The 25,311-nt window shown below is 49.9% G+C and overlaps 9 protein-coding genes across 9 annotated transcripts; 6 read left to right on the top strand and 3 right to left on the bottom strand.

Annotated features, from left to right (window-relative positions):
• Window positions 1-108: 108 nt before the first annotated feature.
• CDV56_109170 (uncharacterized protein) lies at window positions 109-1,040 on the top strand (the record flags this gene model as incomplete). Its single annotated transcript, XM_026762789.1, has 4 exons — window positions 109-253; window positions 300-504; window positions 577-894; window positions 989-1,040. The coding sequence occupies 4 exons, from the start codon at window positions 109-111 to the stop codon at window positions 1,038-1,040; spliced, it is 720 nt and encodes a 239-aa protein (XP_026618294.1).
• Window positions 1,041-3,700: 2,660 nt separating this feature from the next.
• Window positions 3,701-5,200, top strand: CDV56_109127 (alpha-mannosyltransferase; the record flags this gene model as incomplete). Its single annotated transcript, XM_026762746.1, has 1 exon — window positions 3,701-5,200. One exon carries the CDS (start codon window positions 3,701-3,703, stop codon window positions 5,198-5,200), a length of 1,500 nt encoding a protein of 499 aa, XP_026618293.1.
• A 397-nt stretch (window positions 5,201-5,597) lies between these two features.
• On the bottom strand, window positions 5,598-6,103 carry CDV56_109118 (uncharacterized protein; the record flags this gene model as incomplete). The annotated part of the gene is made up of 3 exons (XM_026762737.1): window positions 5,598-5,699; window positions 5,754-5,863; window positions 5,929-6,103. The coding sequence occupies 3 exons, from the start codon at window positions 6,101-6,103 to the stop codon at window positions 5,598-5,600; spliced, it is 387 nt and encodes a 128-aa protein (XP_026618292.1).
• Window positions 6,104-6,951: 848 nt separating this feature from the next.
• On the top strand, window positions 6,952-7,665 carry CDV56_109099 (uncharacterized protein; the record flags this gene model as incomplete). The annotated part of the gene is made up of 1 exon (XM_026762718.1): window positions 6,952-7,665. The coding sequence occupies one exon, from the start codon at window positions 6,952-6,954 to the stop codon at window positions 7,663-7,665; it is 714 nt and encodes a 237-aa protein (XP_026618291.1).
• Window positions 7,666-8,103: 438 nt separating this feature from the next.
• Window positions 8,104-9,088, top strand: BCP1 (protein-transporting protein BCP1; the record flags this gene model as incomplete). The annotated part of the gene is made up of 3 exons (XM_026762702.1): window positions 8,104-8,187; window positions 8,246-8,482; window positions 8,534-9,088. The coding sequence occupies 3 exons, from the start codon at window positions 8,104-8,106 to the stop codon at window positions 9,086-9,088; spliced, it is 876 nt and encodes a 291-aa protein (XP_026618290.1).
• Window positions 9,089-9,272: 184 nt separating this feature from the next.
• CDV56_109068 (chorismate mutase ARO7) lies at window positions 9,273-10,268 on the bottom strand (the record flags this gene model as incomplete). The annotated part of the gene is made up of 3 exons (XM_026762687.1): window positions 9,273-9,350; window positions 9,406-10,057; window positions 10,198-10,268. 3 exons carry the CDS (start codon window positions 10,266-10,268, stop codon window positions 9,273-9,275), a joined length of 801 nt encoding a protein of 266 aa, XP_026618289.1.
• Window positions 10,269-11,058: 790 nt separating this feature from the next.
• mdv1 (WD repeat-containing protein) lies at window positions 11,059-13,300 on the top strand (the record flags this gene model as incomplete). The annotated part of the gene is made up of 5 exons (XM_026762645.1): window positions 11,059-11,142; window positions 11,252-11,852; window positions 11,906-12,109; window positions 12,162-12,973; window positions 13,025-13,300. The coding sequence occupies 5 exons, from the start codon at window positions 11,059-11,061 to the stop codon at window positions 13,298-13,300; spliced, it is 1,977 nt and encodes a 658-aa protein (XP_026618288.1).
• Window positions 13,301-14,712: 1,412 nt separating this feature from the next.
• Window positions 14,713-16,902, top strand: CDV56_108977 (uncharacterized protein; the record flags this gene model as incomplete). The annotated part of the gene is made up of 1 exon (XM_026762596.1): window positions 14,713-16,902. The coding sequence occupies one exon, from the start codon at window positions 14,713-14,715 to the stop codon at window positions 16,900-16,902; it is 2,190 nt and encodes a 729-aa protein (XP_026618287.1).
• Window positions 16,903-17,954: 1,052 nt separating this feature from the next.
• Window positions 17,955-25,166, bottom strand: CDV56_108859 (putative MFS transporter; the record flags this gene model as incomplete). Its single annotated transcript, XM_026762478.1, has 10 exons — window positions 17,955-18,389; window positions 21,057-21,353; window positions 21,410-21,488; window positions 23,284-23,390; window positions 23,453-23,580; window positions 23,632-23,706; window positions 23,759-24,376; window positions 24,426-24,515; window positions 24,579-24,892; window positions 24,949-25,166. The coding sequence occupies 10 exons, from the start codon at window positions 25,164-25,166 to the stop codon at window positions 17,955-17,957; spliced, it is 2,361 nt and encodes a 786-aa protein (XP_026618286.1).
• Between the last annotated feature and the right edge of the window lie 145 nt (window positions 25,167-25,311).

Raw genomic sequence — 25,311 nt, 5'->3', positions numbered from 1 at the left:
GTCTCTCCCGGCCGCGACGTCTCAGGCCCACTGTGATTTCTCTACTTGTGGAAGTTGTTGCACCTCGCAGATTCGAGTCAGATTGCCAATCATCCACCAGATCACCACATGGGAGAAACGGTCTCAGAACTTAGTCTTCGTCAAGTGGGTGGTTGGCCGTCAGCGTCGGAGATGACAGTAGGGCATTTCCTTCTAGCAAGAGCGCTGTGGAAATCCCACCACGCCAACCGGCCCAAAGATGGAAAGAAGATGGGTTAGTGGACTCAGGAAGCCTATCAGGGTGCAAATAACGCTCTCAGAGCAATGGCTGGAATATCTACGAGATATTAAGCAGAACGCAGGCGCGGAAAATGACGACAAGAGACACGTCGGCAAGTTTACCTTGAAAGCACGCAAGCAAAAATTCGCGACCCGCGGCATCGATGCCGCAATCGTTTCTCCGCTCGTGGCCGCCGACAGAAGGCGTGCAACCATTGTGCTTCCAGGAAGCGCAAATGCGTCCCGGTAAGTGTTCTCTTTTCCCGCGCTATGGCGCATTGCGATTGCCTTTGGCGGATTTTCGTTGACATCAGGTAGGTCCCCGCAAGCCACCATCGCCGTGTTCGTGCGGCTTTCTGCGTCCGTCCCCCCGCTCAGCGGGCGATGCTCCGTGCTGCCTTGGGCAGCCCCTGCTCCCGGCATTCCGGCTCGTCCTGCGACTTTGTCGCAACTTTTCCTGTGTGCAACCACAGCAGATGCATTCTCGGGTTTCTTTCTTCAAAAAAAAGAAGACATGGAACCAATTGTGATCTTCATCGCCCGTGCTTCTAAGGACCACAAGGGTAGTACTGAAGCGACGCATGAATTCCTTCTGCAGAGCCTGGAATTCACCTGTAGTGATTCTCTATCAGCGAGGTGTTCAACGAAAACAGGAACACCATTTCCTTGAAAAGAGGCAAGTTTGAAGACCCTTATCGTTCTGAATGTTGCGTCGCTAACTACCAAGTAGGCATTGGCGAGATGGCACATGGTACACTGCCCGACCTGCCTTTGTTGTCTGAGTTGCGCATTTTGCAGCATTGACAATGCTTGAAAGCCTGAAGACAAGATCAGAGCCATAGCACCTGATGGACCGCTCAACATTACTACGCTAGAAAAGTGTCTGGAACACGCTACTAGTGTTCTGGTCTCTCAATGCAGTTATGCCAACTGTGCAGCCCAAAAGTGGGTTGGCTGGAACGGTCCCACACACCGGACATCGAGATGGAGAATCTCCCATTCGGTTTCGAGCTCGATGAGTCTCTTCTGGCAGACATTGATGCCTGTCTCGCCCTCCACAACCGAGTGGAGCTGGCTGGCGCAGAATTCTGCCGAAGATGACTCGGACGACATCATGGTCTACGAATGTGGATGATGGAACGAGTGGAGCAGATCGTCAGACGTCATCGCAATATGACAGAGAAAAATTCATTGCCAAACCGGGACAAAGCGCCGCTCATATCACACGTGGGTCCCAGAACAATATGGCCTCGGATCCGAAAGAGTGACCTGCCCAAACAACGTGATAAATCAGCCAAATACTGTGATGCGTTTGATACCAGCACTTTTACTGAAATCCAGGCCAACCTACTAAGCCATCAGTGGAAACCGGGCACCCTTTCACTACGCCCATCTGGGAAGACCCTTGTTAAAGACAACGACTCATCAGTATACCCATGGGGGTCACCTGCGACCCACCTCCTTCTGGAGATTAAGACATTTCCCATTACGGCCTCCGACCTGTGCAGCAGATATCGACGAATCTCGAGCGTCTGTCACAAAACGAATGCACAGCCTATGAAGTGACTCCGACTCAGGCGTCGACTTATTGTCTTCTGGTGTACAGCGCCCAACTGCCGGCTGTGATGGGGCCTCGATCACCCATCCATGGCAGGTTTCATTCACCAGTGTTGATTTCATTGGTACAATCTGTGAACGAACACAGACGTCTTCACATGGGCAGTTGGTTGAACAGGTTAACCCCGAAATGGGACAACTTTTTTCAACTTTGAGATTCGCTTTCCTAGAAACAATCATGCCTGAATTCAAGTGCACAGGTTGGGCCAGCCTGCCGGTCAACCTAGGGCAAAGTCCCGACTGATATTACTTGGACTGAGGCTGTTATAGGTGATGGCAATAATCAATGGACTGTCAACATGGATGAACTGGTGTCTGTCCAGGATCATAACAATGAGTTATGTCTCTATGTTTATTGCACATTTGCAGAGCCTCTTAGAGGCTTCTAGTTTCATCCCCGCAAGCCCAGCTCAGTGGCACCATTTAGCCAGGAACCACGGAGCAATAAATGAGACGGTCAACACGATTCAAGCCATGTAGTCTGGTTCCCCGGTCACACTCTAGCAATTCCTTATATGTTGTGTTCTTTGGCCTCCACGCACTACTGAGGAAGATTGGTGGTCCCCATGCACTGATCAAAAAGGATGATCTTAAGGAAATGGCGAAGATCTTCAGAAATAATAAACGGTTCAACGCCAACTTCGAAGCCTACCTGTGGTCAATCAGAGACAAGAAGAATCCTTTGATTGAGTTGGGAGTATTTCAGCTCGTCAGAAAGTATCAATTTGAAGTCAGATGGAATGTCAACTGGCGTTAGGATGAGCCGAACGCCCGACATACAAACGTCATCCAATAAATCCCAAGAGGGGCCTCACATCAACCAAAAGCAACACAGGAACAACTGACCTTTCATCGATGGCCTTGGCGAAGGGAATGCCGGCACCTTAGGTGCCTTCATACAGTTGAACGTTGATGGGCAAGTCCGGCGCGACTTCGTCACAAACTACCATGAGGTTCGACAGCTAAGAACAATAATTCGCTCACATCTCTGAATCTAATCCTGACCGCGTTGGCCTCCTTGCTTTCTCTTAGCAGGCCGGACTGTGTGAATTCTGTTTTTGCATGCATCTGACTCCCACTCAAGGGCAGCAATCTACTTCTCGTCTTCTTCCTTGAGCGAGATGTCGCGGAGCCCACTCTGTCGAGCAACTTGTTATGGATCATATTTTTAATAGAGAAATTGCAGTTACCTTTGCGCAATTTAGTAGTGATCATGTTTATGGACAATCTGGGTTCCTGCTATCACGATCTTGTGCTGATGGGGCTGGCTGTCGAGCCAATTAATCTGAGCTTTCGTCCCCTCAGACTTCGAGGTACAATGACACAGAATGTTGAAGTAATGCCACTTGACACTACGTGGCTGTAAGGGGTTCCTTTGTTTTGGCACATGGCACGTAGTATTATCCCTTAGGAGAGTGTATTGTTGAGAAGAATTGATGTGTTATGTGCATAAATAGACAAGTTGACTAAAATCTTGGCTAAGTTGGCTGCTTTTCTTAGGCCGGCACTAAACCTGAAAAAGGGGGCATCAGCTCCAGCCATCTATGATGGTACACCTTAATGTTGATTGCAAAAGTCCTCGACCTGAGCTTTCTTTTCAATTCTGTTTTCTATCCTTGTACCCTGCAGATATTGGCTCGAATCCTCCACCAGCCGTCTAACATGCTCGTGTTACTCTGACCTGGTCGATAGTTACCATCGCTATCATCACCCCAACCCAGAATCAAACACAACCGAACGACTCTATGTTCGAATCGCTTCTCGAAAACGTTGACTTACGCTCGTCAAAACTTCTCTTCAAACGGCTAACTGACGAACCGCAACCATGGCAACATTCCGGTTCGGCCGATTGAGGTCGCTCCTCCTTGCCATGGGCGCTATTTTTCTGATCTCGACCTTTTATCTGTACTGGACCCCAGCACCAGCATCCGTGGTCCCCAGCACCGCATTTGAAGTCCCTCTCACCGAACGTCAGATTGCCTTCTGGAAAGCCCTCAAGCCCATCCTAGAAAAGAACTCGCCGAACTGTCCCTCACCAGTTGCCCGGGCCGATGCTCATGCGGTCCATTTCGATGCCACCTCAACCGATCCGCGACCAGATTTAACCCTCCTCAAAGACGACGATCGAAAGGCGATGGAAGAAGCGCATGCGAATTATGTTCGCGATATCCGGATATCGAAGAAATTGCGCTCACCACACACTGCTGGAAAGCGCGGCTTGGTTTCGACTGCGGGGAATTCATACCTTCCGGTGTTTGTGTCGTCTTTGCGGATGCTGCGCCGTACAGGCTCTACCTTACCGGTAGAATTATACATGAAGGATGCAACCGAATATGAAAAGAAGATCTGTGAGGACGTGCTTCCCGATCTAGGTGCAAAGTGCCTGATCCTTTCGGAAATCGTCGGGAAAAACCCTATCGCGCATTACCAACTCAAGGTCTTTGCGATTCTATTTTCGTCGTTCGAGGAGATCATCTGGATGGATGCGGACTGCTTCCCGTTGCACAAACCTGAAGAGCTGCTTGACGCGGAACCCTTCAAGACCAACGGCTTGGTCACTTGGCCCGACTTCTGGGCGTCGACTGCATCTCCGGCGTACTTTGAACTGTCTCGGCAACCAACCCCACCGATGTCTGCTCGACAGTCGTCTGAGACGGGCGTTTTTCTGGTGTCTAAGGAGATTCATTTGACAACGCTCTTATTGGCCGCCTACTATAATTATTACGGGCCGTCGCATTACTTCCGGCTGCTGTCGCAAGGGGCTCCCGGGGAAGGGGACAAGGAGACATTTCTACAGGCGGCAACGGCGCTGGGGGAGCCGTTCTATGCTGTCAGCGAGAGAGTGCAGGCTCTCGGTCATTGGAAGCCGGACGGCCAAGGGCTCTCTGGCTCGGCCATGGCGCAGGTCGACCCGGCGGAGGACTATGCCTTGATCAGTCAGGACAAACGGCGGGTCATAGATCCCTCCGTGGCGAAAGCGCCGCGCGTGTTCTTCATACATGCGCATTACCCCAAGTTCAACCCGGCAGAGAATCTCTTCGGGGCGAAGTGGGAAACGGGCCCGACGCTCAAAGCCGATGGCTCGGACGGGCGTGCCTGGACAGCACCGGAAGATGTCGTCAGTCGTTTCGGCTACGATGTCGAGAGGAACTACTGGGAGGAGATCAAGTGGGTCAGTTGTGATCCTAAGACTGAGTTCCGGACGTGGGAAAACAAGGCGGAGGTTTGCCAGAGGGTCGAGAGCTACTGGCAGAACGTGTTCGCCGAACCACATGAGGACGATCCAAAGTTTACGGATGAAGTTGAACAGCCCCAAGGATCTTGAAGGGATTCTCAAGGGATTCCATGGCCATTGCTCGCCATTCGATTCCTGCTTCGAACATACAAGGCCTCTTGCCCACCTGCGTCCTACGGAGTCATTTGACGGGCATAGCCCTTGAACATTTCAGTATGACATGCTTCTCATGAGTTGATGATGCCTTTATACCGCCACATGTATTGTATATATCCCTTCGAATCTTGCATGTACATTATTTGTGACCACATTTTTCATCTAGCACTTACACTGCACAGACCACGGCCTCATGAGCAAGCCTATTTAATTCTTCTCCTGAGATGAAAGCTAACATTACATTTGCTCCTCGTGAAGAAAATATTCATAACTCCTGTCAGAGGGACATATCCAGATGTCCCTTGCATTATGGCCAAACAAAACGACCGATTTATTTCTTGATACCCTTCTCCCTCAACCGCTGCTCATCATCCTCCTGCAGCTCCTTATCGATCTTGGCTCCCTTCGAGGGCTCGTGGCCGTGCAGAGTCGCCTACACTCATCAGCATCACTGACACTATTCTCGCTGACAGAGACGGAAACATACCGGAGCAGTGGGATCCCTCTTGCTCAACTCTGCCTCAGGCTGGTATGGCGTGGCACGGTTGGGGTGCTGCTCCGCCGAAGCGAGCTTATTGGCAATCGAGCGTTCATCCTCTACTCTCATTAGCTATGTTGATACCAGACCAAGCGGGTTGTGTGACGTGGTTTGAGCGACATACTCGAATCCAAGTTCTTGTGGCTTTCCCTCTGGCCCTCGTGGTACCGTTCCCTCTCGTTACGGGCAGACTGGGGCTCGTTGCGCTGATCGCCAGCCTCGTAGACGGAAGGCTGGCCGACGCTCGACTGGCCGCCGCCGGCGTATGAGCTACCGGATTTCTGGGTTGCCGTGGGCATTTTGGCGGTTTTCTTTTAGAGTTGAAGATTTGAAGAAGGGGTAAGAGGTTGCGTGAGGTCAATTAGGGTATTGTATTTGCGTTAGATCAAGAGTGTGTGTCGGTCGTGGTGAGAGATTCATAGAGCTTTATACCAGATGCTGGACATTGTGATGTCATATGGTCGAGTCGCTGAGATCATATTTGTGGGGCTAGGCTGGTGATGTATCCTGAGAACAGGAGGGTAGGCACGTTTGGCTGGGTTGGATTTGATCATAGTGTGGAGAAGACGAGAAATTCAATTCGATTCGAAACATTGTCGTAGGGAGAATCGTGGTGGGTGTTGTTGGTTGATGGTGTCATGGTGCAATCTACAGCTTTATCCAGACTGCCCGTTCCTGGCTGCTGTTGATGATGTTGACGTGGGAACAAGTTACCCATACCACTTACGATCTGCCTTATCATAAGCCAGGTGGAGGCGATTCGGATGTGACTATGAGAGAAAAACTCTTGGATAGTCCGTTGTCCGCGTTCTCTATTGTAATCTCTATCTTGTTCATTTCTTCGCGCCGTACGGTGATGGAGTATTGGCTACCATGCGAGCAGTCTGTGGTCTTGCAGCACAAGAATATTCTATTCAAGTCTTTTCAGGCAGACATGATTTTGGACCTTCAATTGAGTCAAAAGCTCCATCATAAATCGGAGTACATTTGGATGCATCATCCGAAGGATTGAGCCTGAGATGTGGGGTTGGAAGTGGGCATCAGCCATGCATACTCCCATCATCACCACAGCCCATTCAGAGACTTAATCATTCTTCTCGGCTTGCCTCGATATTCAACCCGTGAACATTGCCTCAAAATCATCACAATGACATCCATCGACCCTCGCTACGAACAACTCTTCCTAGAAATCGAATCCCGATTCAAATCCACTAGCCTCCCCGCAGACAAATGGTACATCCTGGCAATCGCAACCATCGTCGCCAGCTCCGACCCCGAGCGCGCAGACCAGCTCTACCTCCATCTCATCAATCGGCCAGGCCATGAGTCCCCCAGCAGCAGGCAAGCCCTCGTCAAGCGTTTACGAGAAGCCCTCTTCAAATCCGTCATCATCGTCGGCGTTTGCAAGCCCATCGAAGCCATCCTAGCCATCAGCAAGGTCGAGCGCGACGAAGATAAAGAGTACACCTGTACGCGGGAGAACTGGCAATGCGACGCGGCCAACCACGAACGCGGGATGGACTGGTTCGGCAAGCTGTACGCACGCAACGCGTCCAACACGCTGGACCTGTTCAATGCGCACAAAGACTTCGCCTGGTTATCGATGGATATCACCTACGGGTTGTTCTTGTCTGATCGGCAGGCTCTGGATGATGTGGATACGCAGATGGTCGTGCTGCCGGCGATTATGAGCCAGAATCTCAAGACCGAGACGCATTGGCATATTCGCGGTACGAGGCGGTTGGGCCTCTCCAAGGAGGAGGTGCAGGTTGTTTGGGATTGTGTACAGCTGGCGGCGCGGTTCTTTGGCGTAACTTTGGACAAGGTTCCTACTGTGGAGGAAGTGGAAGCTGACGTATGAGTCTGTTTACGGTAGACAGCCGCAAAAGGCATGCATTTTTCTTCGATGAAAGGCTAGTGTAGTAGAGAAAGCTCGACTTGCCGTCTCATCGTGACAAGTCACAACTTGAGCTCCAGTATCAATCTTAAGATTTGACAAGCAGAAAGTCATGCCCTGCCTCCAACTCGGGCCATGATTATTCTTGAGACAACTTCACCCAACATGCTTTCTGAACGCTTCTTGTCGCGATGACAGAACGAGATCCCCAGATAAAGAAGTGAACAGGTCACGTGCTTAAGATAAGCTGCTGATAAACCAAAGTCGGAAAAAATGGTTTAGTGAGGGGCCCTATCGGAGCAACTTTTATCGGTCGCCGACGGAGAAAGTTTGGTGAACTTTGACTGCCGACAGACGCATTTCGAGTCCACAGATCATATTGGTAATTAAGAGACATTCACAATGGGAAAGCGAAAAGAGCTCAAAGATAACGATGTGGAAATGGGCGGTACAGGGCGCCCTGTGGAGGACGATGAGTCCGACGAGGTATACACTCGCCGTCCTCCTATCGCATTTTCATGCTAACGACATCCATCTTGATCAGGACATGGATATGGTGAATGTGGATTTCGAATGGTTCGACCCGCAGCCCGCGGTGGATTTTCACGGACTCAAGAATCTCCTCCGACAACTATTCGATGTCGATGCTCAAGACTTCGACCTCTCCGCACTGGCGGATCTGATACTAGCACAACCCTTGCTCGGATCGACGGTGAAGGTGGATGGCAACGAATCCGACCCATATGCATTCTTGACCGTATTGAACCTGCAAGAGCACAAGGTATTTCCACTTTCTTTGCGGCGTGAGATGAGATAGGCTTAGTTTTTGTAGGATAAACCCGTGATCAAGGATTTGACCTCCTACCTACAACGCAAAGCCTCGTCCAATCCTTCCCTCGCGCCCCTTTCAGAGCTTCTCTCCCAATCTCCTATCCCTCCAATTGGATTGATTCTCACCGAGCGCTTGATCAACATGCCCGCCGAAGTTGTTCCTCCAATGTATAGCATGCTTCTGGAGGAGATCGCATGGGCCATTGAAGACAAGGAGCCGTACAATTTCTCCCACTATCTGATTGTGTCCAAGACATACGAGGAGGTTGAATCCAAGCTGGACATGGAAGAGTCGCGGCCGCAGAAGAAGAAGAAGAAGTCTGGCAACAATGTCGAGAGATTCTTCTTTCACCCCGAGGACGAGGTGCTTGAGCGACATGCGATCTGCTCTGGCTCGATAGAGTATACACATAAGCACGACGAGGGCCTCTCAGATTCCAAACGGGCTTTCCAGGATCTCGGTATCAAGACATCGGGAAGTCTGATATTGATCGACGGCCCGAAGCTGGAAGCAGCAGTCAAAGATGTGACGGATTACTTAAAACCCCCTGTATAGACATATCAGGGCTACAGCCCATGATTTCATGACGAAAGAACAAAAGTATGAGTATTAGCCAACGCATGCATGTCTATATCCATCAATCAACCCAGAGATTACTGCTTCTTTTCTTTTCGTGAGGGCATAAGATACATCGTTCCGATCAATACTTCATATACACCGGCGAGGCCAGTTAAATCGTTCACTCCCATTGAGTGCCTTTCAGCCGTTGCATGAGGTACTCGACTTCCACCACTTTGGTCAGAGGAATGACGTATTCCTTTTGCCAGTATCAGCAATGCTCGATTTTCAATGCAGTCAAACCTCTCACTCACCTTGTACATGGCAACCACCGCATCCACATTGATCTTCGACCCTGTCTCCGTTGGAAACGCAGGGTCGGTCCCGTAGGTCTTGGCCTTAAGACCCAACCTCTCCAGCACCTTCTTTTCTACCTTCGCATCGGTAATGGCCGCATCGATTCCGGCCCGATCATTGGCCTTGATCAACCTGACAAACAACTCCGGATCCTTCTGGAACTTGGCCTCCGCGACGAATTTGCCAAAGTGAATTCGACGCGAAAGCGCCTGCAGCACGCTGACGTCGCACGTCGCTGCTGACCCGTAGTTCTCTTTTGCTTCTCCTCGATCCTCGCGTCCGAAGTGGGCGCACACTGCGGGAAGGATGTTCTCGATGTATCGCTTTTTGATGGTCTCGTTGACGTTGACATCGTTGTCGTGGAGGATCTTGGGATACTGGAGGGGTTGCAGGATGGGCTTCTCGAGCGCGTCGGGGAAGAAAGGGTATTCGTCGGGGGACTCGTAGCGACGAACGCGGGACTGTAGGCGCTCCTGCTCTCGGAGCAGGTAGTCCATTAAACTGATCTCATTGCCTGGGATCTTGACCCCGCCGGGGACGTAGATAGTCTTGTTGAGGGGGAATTGAACGCGCTCGATCAGGTGGAAGGTGATTGTATCCTCTAGACGACTGGAGATAGAAAAGGAGTCAAAGGCCCCTAATCAGCGAGCTCATCCATCCGGACAAACAGCGAACAGGAAGAAATAAGCCCAGTCGGAGATGGTTGATGTATGTGCGGGGCAGAAACAAGGATAGAACTCCGGACTTACATCAACTGGAACCTGATGTTGGCCAGATCCAACGCTTTGGAAGCGTCTGAAAGATCAATTGCCGCGTCCATGCTTCTGTTGAGCTCAGATTGTAGGGAATGTTCTGAGTAAGCTCCTCCAGCTTCTAGAATCTTTGGTTTTTCTGAGCTAAGAGGGGAAGAAGTCGACGCCGATGATCGGGCAGCTTGATCCAGTTATGTAGGACCACTGCAGCGCCGCACTAGGAAGGACAGCGACGGTGACCGTGGAGCTCATGTTTGCTCCAGATTGTGTATGACACCATGAGTAATCAAAGGATTTGACCGACCTCATTCTTTTGTTACTTCTGCCTTTATCCAAGAGTCATCAGATACTTTCAGCTGATAGATGGCAGTAGTCTGCTGGCTACGCTACTTAGGTAGATAGCCCTGGTATTATCGTCTTCATATTTCACTGCGGTCATGTGGTATTTTTGGAACATTAAGCCTCCGTCGTCACAGCTCAAGAGCTCGGAAACAGATGGATCCTTTCTTCTACATTCAGAGACTAGATTTTCGAGAATTGGCTCTAGTATTGCCATCTTGGCCGATATAAAGAGCTTAAACCCAGAATATATTATTCATCCCTTTATCCATCAACAAAGGTAAGGGATTCGCAGGGTGTCAAGGCAGCCTCGCTAGCTGGCGGTAATAATAATACGGCAGCTCGGAAACACGGTAATTCATCGCGTGCAACTCCAGACCAAGTCTTGATCTTCTCCAGCGAGCCGACCGAGAGCCGAAAAGTCGCCCTTGAAGCAATCTGACTCTTCTATTTCGTTGTCCGGATAAGCCTTATGGGTTTTTGAGTCTTTCAGTCTCGAAAGACCCTCCGGTTAGCCTCATGGCGACACAGCGCCGTGATGAGTCGCCTTCTGGTTTATCAGATATTGTCGAGCCGGATGGTCTTTTAGGAATCGGCTTAACGGTGCGCCTCTTTTCTTTCTCCTTGCTCCCTCCGTGTCTGCGTTCGTCTGTGGGATTCGTGGCACGGGGATGGCCAGTAGTGTATGCTGATATTGCTTCAATATGTACAGACCCGGCATATCGAAGCCTTCGGGAGAAAAGTCACATCGACTGCAGGGCATTTGATGGGACCGATGACCGAATCAAGCAATGGCGGGCATTACCACACTGCCATGGCCGACATACATCGCGAATTAAGGCGGCCGACAACACAGCGCAAAGTTTTCTCCCTGACACAGACCACTCCGACCGACCTCGTTCGCTCCAAGCTCTCAACCTCTGAAATTCAATCGCGCGCCCTCTCTTCCGTTCCCGACGAGCTCCTCGCAAACATTCCCGAAGACTCCAGCTCCTACTCTCTGTTCGAGGGCTTCAAGGCCACCCAAGACGACCATGAATTCAGGAAATCTCACCGACGGCGCAGCTCCAAAGGGAAGAAGCTGCTGAAGGATGGTGAGCCGACTGCGGCTCTTCCGTCCGCGCCGACCGATTTGAAGAAGGAACGGGATCTGTTGAGCCGGCGGCTGGACCTTATGGGCGTGCGCAAGAATATGTGTAGCTCGGAAATCCACGAGATTGACAACAAAATCGCTAACCTGCACAACATGAGGAAAATCGTGCTGGATCGGTTGGCAGGGTTAGAGATGGAAGAGGCGGGGCTCGAACATGAATGTGGGTGATGGCGAACTTGATGGCTCCATGGAACTCCTTCTGACACCTGACAGTGACCGAAATTGACAACAAGCTTGAGGATATCCAAGAGGAAACACCGGAGACTCCTGTAACAGCAGCGACTCCGAAATCCTCGGCAGTGAACGATGACTCGGTCATTTCGGAGGATCCGGCTATGGATGCGTCTTTCATGTCAGAATCGATCTATCAGAAATTGCCTTCACATTCGCCGAAGAGTCTGAAACAGCGCTCTATAAGTACTGTTTACCAAAGCTCTCCACGCTGCCATCTATCACTAACAACGGTTAGGGAAACGCTCGATGCCTATCCTACACGAACACTTCGCGCCCGGATCGCAGATTAAGGAAATGCAAGCCCATACTGACATGGTGACCGCTATTGACTTCGATTTCCCGTTCGGTACGATGGTGAGCGCCGCGCTGGATGACACCGTCAGAGTCTGGGATCTTAATACGGGCCGTTGTACGGGGTTCTTGGAGGGCCACAACGCCTCCGTTCGATGTTTGCAGGTCGAAGACAACATTGTTGCCACCGGATCTATGGACGCTTCGGTCAAACTTTGGGACTTGAGTCGTGCTCGGACTGTGACCCGTGACAACCGTCTCAACAGACATGAAGAGGAAGAAGGGGAGGACGACAATGCGTCGGATGCTTTCTCATTGTTCTCTGCAACAACACTGGAAGACTGCTATGTATTTTCGCTTGACGCCCACGTTGATGAAGTGACAGCGCTCCATTTCCGAGGGGACACGCTGATTTCCGGCTCTGCGGATAAAACATTACGACAGTGGGATCTTGTCAAAGGACGTTGCGTCCAGACATTAGATGTCTTATGGGCCGCGGCTCAGGCGTCAACCCTCGGGGCTGACACACAATGGCGGCCTTCGGGACGCCTCCCGGACGCATCTGCGGATTTCGTCGGCGCACTCCAGTGTTTTGATGCAGCGCTCGCTTGTGGTACTGCCGACGGTATGGTCCGCCTATGGGATCTTCGCAGTGGCCAGGTTCATCGTAGTCTCGTGGGCCATACTGGGCCGATCACGTGCTTGCAATTTGACGAAGTGCACTTGGTGACGGGAAGTCAGGACCGCAGCATTAGAGTAAGTTTTCTTTACGGATATCTCTTCTCCTGAATTCTGACACGATTACAGATATGGGATCTACGCATGGGCTCCATCTTCGATGCGTATGCCTACGACAAACCAGTCACCAACATGATGTTCGACACAAAGCGCATAGTCGCTGCGGCTGGAGAGAACGTTGTTAAAGTATATGATAAGGCCGATGGACATCATTGGGACTGTGGAGCCGGGCTTGGTGCAGATGAGACCGGCCCGGCGCCTGCGACAGTCGAGCGAGTACGGCTTAAGGACGGATACCTGCTCGAAGGCCGCAAGGACGGTATCGTGGCAGCTTGGACTTGTTGAATGATTCCACCGGCTACTTTCAAAACTACTTGATTCTCAGCGGCTTGCACTGTCATCCTATATTCTACGCTGCTTTGTCATGTTGATCCGTCGCACATGATGATTTGCACCTTATACTCTAACAACATTCTTCACAATTGTATACTAGCATGTATTTTGGAACCAATGTTTGGCAAAAGGGCAGGCTATATGATGAGGCCAATGAACAGGAGGTAACCCAGCGGGCTTCCTCACAAATATAACAAAGAAGACATATTTTAACCTGAAGTTTTGAGTCAAGATGAAACATGCACAAGGAGTCGAACAAAGTGATATAAGGGACCTGATAAGCCTGCCAAATGCCTGCAGAATGGCCCATGGCAAAAAGCAAAGGAATTGGAACAATTTCAAGCTTCTTTGTGCCTTCTAGTATGCATCAATTGGTCATGGAGTTTACTCAGTATTTCCATGATGGCTTTCTTTCAACTTCCAGGTAAACATCGTATTCTCTTTGTGCTCTTGCTGGATTGCATCTTGACTTCGCTCTGTTGCTGCTGTTGCCAAGCTTTTCCCGATTTGGATCCATTACGGAACGGTACTTGACCAAATACCTGACATCTCACTTCCCACACTACAAGCAGCCTTATAGAGATATCAATTATAACCTCTAAGGCGCGATATTGAAAGATCCATCAGCAGAGCCGTCGAGAACATCCTCCATTTCTGTCTGGAGGGTTTAAGCTTTGTGGATCTCCATTCCAGCAACCGCGAAAAACACCCGCGTTTTGACTGCTTCGGCGCGCCGAACTCCTTCATTTACGTGGAGGGTATTCTTAACTACGCCGAACCTCATTCGCAGGGCTTTACTGAATCGTTTTATTCTCTAAAACGCTTTGTCTTGGTGTTGTCTTTGTTGTTTCAACAAGATAAAAGACAAAGTATCCCATATTGAATGCGGGAATATCGTCGTTATTGCTTGTGTTTTGGTCCGCCATCTTGCCTTCAGTTCCGCCTCACTAACACTCCACTACTGCAACAATCTGGAAATCACGCAGAACCATTTAACTGATTATATGGTATGTGAAGGTGTTATTAGAGCTTCGGAATTCATTATCGACGCTTGTTTGGTTCTTTGCACCTTTTATCTGAAGCTTCTTGGACAATACGGGAACGATCTCTGCCTGAGGCCGCCGCCCGAGTAGTCTCGGCTTCCACTCATGCAGACCAGCTCCAGATAGCGAGCGCTGTTTACGGAAATTGTGAGTCTTGACACTGAGCTTTTCGTCAAAGCGCAGTTTATCTGCCTTCGACTGTGTTGCTATCTTGCATCTGTGCCTCCTTTTGACGGATCCACCCTGAGACCTCGTTGTCTGCTGTTCCAACTGACCTCGCATAGACAACGATATACGGCTGTACACAGCCACCTGCAACAGATGCCGCCTAAGCGCGCGGGCACCCGGCGAGCCGGAGCTATTGCTCGCTCTGAAGCCTCGATTATTTTTGGACATTCGAGTCCAAGTGCCAGTAACCTGCCGCTGCCAGATGTGCCTACTCAGCCAAGCTGGGCCTATGGCTCTCCGGCAGCGCCTGTCCTTCCTCGTCGATTGGTCGCGAAGAAGATGGATTTGACAGAAGTGGCCGAATCAATCGATCAAACCATCAGAGACGCTCAGAAGCGAGATCGACAGAATAACCCAGATGAATCCAATGATACAGATGATCGACCTCACATGAATACCCGCTCACGGAGACGGTCAGCGGCTGCTAATGCATCCCCCGTTCGCCGGCGAACTAAGCGAGAACCGACTCCAGATCAGGTACAATTGCTTGATGCGTTACGCGAAACGACTGTCTCCCCGAATCAGCGCAACGGAGAGAATGAAGCGCAAGCAGAGAGATCTACTGCTACCCCAACTCCTCCTATCCCACATACACTTTCCACCATGTCCAGTCCGGCCTCTCATATACTCACGGGCTCCAAATATCCCTCTCTGCCAATAGAACAACTGTATCCTTCACCACTGCAGCGCATTGGCTCCCCCACTCGCAACGACATGTCTTTAGAAATGTCGCAAAATGCAGGCATCGAAGACAATGAGTCTGTTATTTCGTGGATGGTAGAACGCGATATCCACGATGATGACCTGCAACGGACACGTTCTCGGTATCGCAAAGAGCCAGTCGGGAAGAATATTACTGCACCGCCCCGTCGCTTTTCTGGGCTTGCTTTCGCGAATGAGACCATTGTAGAGGAAGACGAACCTGATTCGCGTCTTTCTGTCTCGAAAACGCGCTCTCGAGAACCGACAGTGGAATCTGAGGCACAATCGGATCAAACCAAGCCGGATCAGCCGCTGGAGTCGCACAATGAGCCTGTATCACACGTGGAAGTGTCTTCGGCACCTGCCAGGACTATCATTCCACATTTTTTCACGAAACAACAGTCATTCAATACTTCTACCGCGCTGTCATCAGATCAATCTTTCGCAGACAACGCTCGATCAACACCAGTCACTTCTTTTGTCCCTAGAATACCAGTTACTCTTCCATGGACACAAATTTTCCGAATAGCTGGTGCTATGTTTCTGACCGCCATATCTCTTCTCACCATTTATTCTTACAGCGACAGACTTGCCAGCATACCACACGACATCGCCTCGCACTTTCCCCTTCGCAATCCAGCGCCCTCAATTCCCTTGAACACTTCTGACATAGAGGCGCTGAATAGTCTCAACAACCAAATGATGAGATTAGGAGCTCAAGTTTCCTCCATGTCCAAGGAATTGAGAGTCGTCAAATCTGAGGTCAAAAACGTCGCTGGCCCAACCGCTATCATTGAGCCGGTCAAGGTGCCTAAGAAGCCCAATTTCCTCAGTATAGGGACGGGCGTATTGGTAGATCCGCGCATGACAAGTCCAACCTATGGAGAGAAAACTTCCAGGCTGCCTAAGTGGCTGCAGGACCGGCTATCTGACTGGAGTACAGATCCGGTTCCGAAACGGAACTCACCTCTTACGGCCTTGGTGCCCTGGGACGGTGTGGGAGATTGCTGGTGTAGCGCTCCACGAAACGGTGTGTCACAGCTGGCGCTTCACTTGAGCCGCCCCATTGTGCCGGAGGAGGTGGTCGTCGAGCATATTCCAAAACATGCTACCCTTAATCCAGGAGCCGCACCCAAGGAGATGGAGCTCTGGGTTCAATACGCGGTCAACAAAAGTACCTCTAGCGATCTTCCGACGGAAGCAGGATCTGCCGCCTGGTATAAATCCTACCTAAACTGGCTCCTTTCTTTTGAGTCTAAAGTTCTCGAAACGGAGTACCAGTCTCCGATGCTATCGGAGCGCTTCTCACTGCACGACTATATAATGGGCTATCTTCGTCCCGCGTACCACAATGAACCAGAGAGTGCTTATTGGAACGCTACGACTCTGGGTCCGACATTTTACCGTGTAGGGAAGTGGAAATATGATATCCACAGACATCACCACATCCAGGAGTTCAGTCTGGATGCGATCATCGACCAGCCCGACATCCGTGTAGACCGAGTCGCTTTTCGCGTCAATTCAAATTGGGGGGCAAACTTTACCTGCTTCTATCGGTTGAAGTTATACGGTCACCTCTGATTTTTCCACGGGGCTGCTGCACATTACGGAGATCGGTGATCGACCATTACAGTGGACAGTGAGATTGGATTGCGGCATCACTTTCTGCTCTTTTTATTGGGTCATTCTTCCAATCGTTCTCATTAAGCGTCCACCTGCAAGGGTCGTCACAGCGACTGATAACGGCTTTCGTCGAGCATGATTAGGGTCGTCTAAATGACTCCTATCCGTTCCAATTTCATGATTTTCTTGATCCCTTTTACCTTTCCGCCCATCTGCCCCCTTGAGTGTATTTCCATGGAAGCATAATCGGCGTTTACCTGACTTACAAAGAGCTTTGGGCTTCGGAGGCGCTTTGAAGGCTGAGATTCCCCCTTGACTGCAATAGGAATGCTTTCTTCAGGCTTCTTTGTAACATATAGATTATCTTATTCCTGAATGCAGATTTGATGCTGCTTGACTATTGACAACGTGAGATGTACGAGCGTCTCAGTATAACCCACTCCATTGGCGAGAGCAGTTAAACCCAGATGCCTCGCTAGGTAAAGTTAAACCCAGATAGCATGAAATCTAAGTTCTTGCGCTGTCTGGTCTAATTAGGACCCAGAACTTGCAGTTGGAGCCCGTAGTGAGAGGCTTCTGAATAAGTAGCTACTGCTGCAGCGAATTCAGTGAGTGTCCAACCTCAATATTGAGTACATGAGCAGGTCATCATTGACCACTGTACAGAACCCATCCAATTGACTAAGCACTAGAACACAGTCGGTCTTTTTGTGAGGTCAAGGGCTATGATCCTGTACTTGTGGCTTCTATATCGTCAAGAAATGTAACAAATTCGTAAGTACTTCTTGATACTGATGTATGTGCATTAGGTCCGATCAATCCTACTATGTTTCCAGTCCCAACACCGGGTAAAGCCCGATTGATACATCTGATTATTGATCGTAATCCTCGCATATCCTAGCTCGAAGTAGTACGTGTTCTTATAGAAGTTCCGTCAAGCCTTACCAGGCGGACTCGGATGGAGAGATCGGACAGCAGTGCAACTAACTAATGCTGCATTAACAGGGCCGTCACCCTCTGCTTCGAGGGCCTGCTGAAATGCTATGGGTCATCTGCTTCTCGAGTGCGTCTGGAGTCAGAGTCCCGTCTAGACGGTGGTTTGGGTCCCTGTTGCTGGAGCCACGCAAGCCTAGGAGGGACCTCCTGAAGGAAGAGGCGCTGAGTGAAACTATCCAAGGAGTGTTCATCAGCACAGGGTTGAGGTTTTCCCATACTCGGACGACTAGCTCGGATTCATCAGCGATGTTGGCTTCACGTAAGAGCACGACCTTCCGAGCGACGTATTCCCGCAAGGGCAATGGCTTCTCCTTGGAGAAGCGGAATTTCAAGCGCTCTGGGAGCAGAATGTTTTCCATTCTCTGCTGGAAGAAGGAAGGCGTTGTGGCTAGCCTCATCGTTGAAACTTTCAGTCTATCCAACCCGCGATGAGCGGTAACGAAGGTAGTCTAACATTAGCCATAGTTCTAGCCACATATAGTGTCGCAGACAACCATATATGGTAGAATTGAAGTAGACATCAAATCATAAGTGTAGTATAGTAGACAAGTCACTCCCGAAGCTGAGTAGACGGAGGACAGTGAGTATCAAGATGGGCATCTATCTTGTGCCTGCTGGTTTAAGTGCAGACCAGCGGGCAAAAAGGCATCATAACTATCCAGTTACCCTCGGTCCACATGGGACTAATTTTGAGGATGTTATCTCATCCTTAACTGGCTTGGGGAGACTTGATCAGGGAATTGATGTCCAACTTAGCGACAAGCAGAATGTAAAGCTCATTATGCCATGCATGTGACTAGTGAGTGTCGACCGATTTGCGTGTTCTGTGGGCCTATTTGCATTTAGAATAGATGTTAGTATATCTTACAGTTACTTAAAAACTGTTACGTACTCCGGAAAAGGTTCGTCAGAGTCTGCTTGCAGATCTCCTGCAGCGCATCAACGGCATCATGGTAATGCGAAACTGCTTGTCAGGGTGGATGATGGATCTCATGCATGAGAAACTTCACACTGACCTTACGCTGGCATCCGGACCAGTAAAACACCCCACCCCTATAGTTTACTGGCTTCTCTGCATTGATAGCAGGCCACTTATCCGAGTGCTCCTATATCTCTGTATACAGAGTAAATCCATTTGTGGATCTACTCCCACTTAGAAAAGAGCACTTCAAGCCATAAGGAGCAGGACCAGGTGGAGCTAGTTCAGGCAAGACATATCCAGGCCAAAGCCTGCATAGTTTTTCCTCATGTCTGAGATAAGCGTCCTTCCATGTAAAGATCCTGCCGCAGTAGCGACAAGTTCTCTCCTTATTAGTCTCGTTGTGGTGCATGTGCTTTTTATGTGCAGCCAGGTGAATGAACTTGTCAAATCCTGCGTTGCATTCGTCACATATGCGCTTAGGCGGCTCATTTTCTTCAATGTGAAAATCAAGGTAGGCGTTGCGAAATTTAGTCGCCTCCATCAGCTGGCTTTTCGCATCTGACAGGTCGCTTGAATGTACCAGCTAGAATTAAGGTGCTCGTGGTGTTCCGATAGTCATCGATCTCCTTTGAGAGGCCCTAAGAAATGTTAACCCTATCTGTTACAAGAAAGTGACAATATAACATAACATACCTTGCACGATCTTGAATGGGTCTTTCGCGTTAATGTCCTCTTGCTGGGGCGTTCGCCTCCACCTGTTCGTATTGCGCAAGGGCCCGGTTTGGTCCAAGGGCTATTCAATTGTGCGCACGCTGGCGCCAGGCAGCGAGCTGTGCGATATGAAAGCTATTCTCAGTGCTTGGGTGATAGACTATGCCTGTTACCTATCACTAAGTTGACTAATTGCATGCATATGGATAACTGCTAAGTTCCTACGGACTCATCTCGCGCGACTCGCAGGGAAATATGGCCCGAAGGCCACCATCCTGCAGGATGTTACTATGGCGGTTAGCATCAAACTAATGAGAGTTGACAAAACAGGATGTGAGAATACATACAGGTCCTCGGAGGGATCCCATGCGCCGTCCTTTCCAAGATAGTAGGCGCACTTGGAACCCTTTCCGTTCCAAACGCAATTGGCACAAGCACCGCCTAACAGGGCCCGCTTGCTCGAACCAGGAGAGGAGTACTCAGGCGGGACGACGCACGAACAGAAGGTTCCAGCGTTCCCGTTGCATTGATTGCAGGGCTCATCGCAAATCATACCTCTTTAGTAAAGAATCACTGCGTTCTGATGGCTATCATTCTTTACCGACTTGGGGGCGACTGTGCCGGATTTGTCAAAGGACCACTCCATATCTCGCACAACGTCCACAGTACGACTTAAAGGAAACACAGCATCTCGCGCAGCAGCATCGACTGCTCCACGTCGGTCAGGGATTGACAAAGACATGATCAACGAATAGTAGGGATGAATACCTGCCTCTTGCTGTGTTCGCCGCAAGAGTGCATGTTCATACCCACCAAGCTAAGTGTCTTTCGAAGCTTGATCTCCTCTCTGGATATTGGCAGCTGAGAATGGGTGAAGTTACCTATCACTATCTTCCACCTATCAGACTCAAGTATGCGCTGCTGGAAACCCCCTTTTCGAATATCCATTGATGAGAAGATCATGCTCCCTCCCAGGGCTTCCAACGTCGTCTTGCCGTGGAGGTGGCTAACTTTCTCCGAAGTCTGAGAGGATGCTCATTATCCGCTGACTATCTCGTTGATGATCCTTAACCGACCGACTTTCGACACTAGCTATCACAGTGATCGGGTTGTTTGACGCATCCGGGCTGGTCCCGAACCTCCAGCACTCCAACCCAGTCCAGTCCTCCAGGCATTCATGAGTAGTTAGAATTCACCCAAGGAATGTCTACTTCGGCTATTATGGAGTTCACCCAATGGCAGACGTCTATGTTCGTCATGCCAAAACTCACGTCGTTGACTGTTTTGGAGCCTATCTGGATATCACGCGTCCTCGGCATTTTGCATATATGCTCCTCCATGGAACACATGGTTGGACACCCGTCTTATTTCCTGTGCAAAAAAAATGCCGTAAGTTATGACGGAAGCATGTGACATGTATGTGAGCATAATTGAGTGGGTGCAGGAAGGTGAGTTGTGAGATGCTTCCATCAAGGCTCTGTACCGCGCGGAATGCCTCCTGTTGCTTTACGTTGAAGGTAACTGCACTTGGCGCGTTAGGGGGCCCACCCGACATACCCTCGTACATATTCATTAGTGGGAGGGTGAAGATGTCGTTGGAGAGGAGTAGTTGGCGTTGTCGCGCGCCGAATTGTCCCATGTCACGCAAGGTTGCAATCTTGCGCTGAAAAGGATGATCAAGGACCGTCTGCGGTTCATGGTCAAGGATCCTGCGTATTGCACTAGGAATGTCGGATAGATCTTGAACAGGGATCGGCTTTGGCTCAAGACCGTCATCTAGCTGATGCCAGCCAGTTTTAGACGTCCAACAGCGGTTGAACAGAATGGTGGCCATACCAGGAGTGGTGATGGGCATGGGGTCAGTGACGGTGGCATGTCAGTCTGAGTCCGGATCTGCTTCACTGGAGTGTGACGGCTATTGTCATTGTAGTAGAATGAGCAAGGCTAGGAGTGCCCACGAAAGGTAAGATGTCTTCATTTAGGTTTCCGCATCCACATATGCCTTCGGCATTACAGTAGCATGCTGGAGCACCGGGGCCAGAATCTATTGCATATTGGGATAATGCCAAAACTGTCCGTCTTGGATGCTGGTTTTCCCCATGGACTTCTTAGTTCCTCGCCCACATATACCTTCGGCATTACAGTAGCATGCTGGAGCACCGGGGCCAGAATCTATTGCATATTGGGATAATGCCAAAACTGTCCGTCTTGGATGCTGGTTTTCCCCATGGACTTCTTCGTTCCTCGCCGATGAAATGGGCGCAAAGCTTACCTCATGCCAGTATAGAGTATCTAGAGGCGCGTTCGTGACGAGGACGGCACTTTGAAGTCCGTAGGAATACTTGCTTTCTGGCTGTTCTCGCGGGACAATTCGGGTTATGAGCATATCTGCTTGACGTACTCTTCTGCCACCCGCTGCCGAGGCTCTGGTTTGAACTGTCGTAAAAAATGCTGGAGCTCGAGCGTACTGAACTGACCACCCAAGTAGGAATCTGAGATGGAGAGGTTGTGGATTAGGTCGAGACGAGACCATGCCTTTGCATCTGTATAATGACGTGTTCTGCTCCCAGTGTGATATTTTTCTCCACAGGTTGAAATGACGACTGTGTGAATACCGCTAACTAGGTATTGTCGTTCGTCTCAGCCTGCAAAGTCCCAAATATGACGAGCGCCTGCGGGAGATGAGAGAGTCAGTCTTCAGGTATCTGCAAGATTCTAGCTTGCAAAGGCCAAAGAGCCTGAGGAACACCCACCATTTCAGTGTGGTCGGACCAAGCGTAGCAGAAACATATTTTCCACTCTCTCCATCCTACGCCAGTTTCCTCTTATTGTTGGCTTCGAGTCTCGACAGGACAACCCGTGCCAAATTCTGAAGAGTGGAAAGGCTCGTGAAATGCACAACGCGGTGATCCACTGTAAGAGAATTACAACACAGGTGTTCACTCTCTGCCTGAAGTTGCCAGGGACAAATGGGCCTCGGTACTCCCGACCCTGCTCAGCTGGGTAGACACGAGAAAGGGTTGCTTGGCGAGGTAACCTTGTCGAAAGGGTTCATGCACAAACTTCGCGAGTTGTGCTGAATAGGGATATTCCAGGGCCATGGTCGCCAGTCCTGAGTGTCTCCATATTGAAGGAAGACTTAAGAAACAGGCGAAAAAAGTTCGATGGCGAGAGGAAGATGAGAATCGTTGACTTAGCCGGGGAACTGAGGGGATTTATAGACCAGAAGGTGGAGTTGAACAAAGGCAACGCCTCTTGGTAGTGAATCCACTGTTGTCATTGAATATCTAGCAGATTCAGGGACAAATAGGCTGTGTGGCACTGAAAGACAGTGAATAAAGAGAGTCAAACAGCTTGGTCATGATTGCTGTGACAGTGGCCTGAAGCAATCAGGACATAATGACAGACAATTTGAGTCTTTGATCAATATGGCCACACACAGGGGTCTAGAGCATGGGTATCATCTCTAGGGATTCAGCGACAACTGAAAAACGAAGCCCATGCAAGGCAATGGAAAACAAGATTGTCTACGAGAGTGAGCGGTTCAAAGTAGTGGAACGAAGGATTAGCTCATGTACATCTTATGCTCTCGAAAGTACATAGTAGGAAACTTCCGACAGCACCATCTAATTACAGGTCAACTCCCTGAGTCGAACTCAGGATTCACCCATGATGGCACTGGTGACTTCTTCCGCATTGACGCCCCAAACCTGTGCAATAATGCAAACACAGCCGTTCCAGCAACCACAACAATCAGAGCCTGCGTGGTAAATGTCCATGTGTATCCTGCCGTAGCCTGCCATTGCGCAATGAAGAACTGAAGATGTCAAGTCAGCTACCATCTCAGCAATCAACGATTTGTTATTCAAAGGAACATACTGGATTGATAAAGGCACTCAAGTTGAGGAAGACGGCATAGAAGTTGATCACGCTCGTTGACTGAAGGGGATAGCTATCGATGATGTAGCTGCTTGTGACAGTGTTTCCGATCTGGACTCCGGCAGCGACTGAGGACTGTGAGTTGTGGATTCCTCACTCGATGAGCTGGTCAAACTTACATAGGAAGAACGCGACTTGACCAACCATCCAGTGGTAGTTCTTGTCAATGCTGACACCCCAGACGATAAGTCCAACTGACATCCAGGTTAGCCCATCTGCGCAAGCTGAACGAAGCATTCAACTGACCAGTTGTGATGAGGATAGCAGGATAGACCAGCCACAACCGCATCTCCGCGACACGCAGGCTACCGTTCCTCTTCGCCAATCTCTCAACGATATAGTCGCTCAGTCTACCTGAGCAACAGATCTCTGAGGTTACTGTCCCCAGAAACAACCCAAGAAACAGCAGTCCTTGAATCAAAGGCGTGTACGAGGCGTACGCAGCAGGCACCATCGTGATGACCGACAAAATCCACCAATACCACAAGAAACAGTATCCGATAACGCTGAGAACGACGACGGGACATCGGAAAGTGAGGGCAAAGCGAACGACGGAGTCCCATGGTTTGGGATGCCGCATGCCGGGAATAGGTCGGATGTTGAAGAAGCCGAGTTCTTTTGTTCTTGGGATGACAGGTTCGGCTGCTGATACCATGCTCACAGGATTCTCGCCAGCCGGGCTTTGTTCGATATCTGAAGAGGTCGGAAGTTTATGGCCTTCCCGCGGCATGCGCTGTAGCATAGTTGTACGTGGATACAGGGTTTCGGGCATGAGGAGGAGTTCGAGAACCAGCAGTGCGGCGAAGAGGATGGCGTTGAACCAGTTTATCCATGCTGCACTCACTACATTCAAGAAGCCACCGACTAAGAAGCCTTAGTATGTGCGATGGGGAGGATTAGTTGAATCACTCACAAGTTGGGCCCAGCAAGAGCCCGGAGTCAATCGCCAGAACCCACAAGCCAAGTTTCTGTCCTCGTTCATAGTCAAAGAAAAGATCATTGACTTTGAACATTGAGTCAGTACCTCCGTCACTGTTGATTAAGATGATGCAGATGTGGTACCTACCAACTGCCATTCCAACCGTCGCCGCTGGGCTAACCCCGAAACCCTGGAAGAATCGACCAGCCATGTATCCGCTATAATTGCCTGCCACTGCTACACCGATTGTCGACGCGAGAGCAATGACCGTCCCGATAATGAAAATGGTCCGACGGCCGTATATATCACTGAACGAAGTCCAAAAAAGGGGCCCGACTGCCAGACCTAGGGCAGGAATCGCCACAGTCCAATTGACTTCCGAGTAGCTGATATTGAACTGAGATTGGAGGTCGGGAAATGAAGGGACTGTTGTCGTTGTGATGTAAGTGAATAGGAAATATCTTCGATCATATATTAGCAATGGCTGACTGATATATTGAGCTATGCGAGGACTGACTTGAACATGACGATTCCCAAGATGGTATGCTTCTCAAGTCTTGACCAGTTCAGCGGATCTAAGGGATCTGAAGTTGGTTGTGGATGTATCTTGATTCCATTTTGCTCTATGGTGGTCTCGCCGAAGACTCCCAGCTCAATTGGAACAGACTGCTTCTCATCAATCGCACTGACTCTCTGCGCATTCTCTAGATCAGCTTTGATCTGTTCTTTTTCCATGGTATACGCGGGAACATTCGATCTCAAGTGAGTGTCTTGTTGATGGATCTGTAGTATTTCTCTCATGCCAGTGATTCGGCATTCCAAGGTATAAAAAGGTCTATCTACAGCCACACCATGGAATGGAAGAGCCTTAAAGGCCAAA

This window comes from Aspergillus thermomutatus (assembly GCF_002237265.1).
Source record: "Aspergillus thermomutatus strain HMR AF 39 chromosome Unknown NODE_10, whole genome shotgun sequence".
Lineage (NCBI taxonomy): Eukaryota > Fungi > Ascomycota > Eurotiomycetes > Eurotiales > Aspergillaceae > Aspergillus > Aspergillus thermomutatus.
The sequence above is the reverse complement of the archived record's forward strand: the minus strand, read 5'-3'. Positions and strand labels throughout refer to the sequence as shown.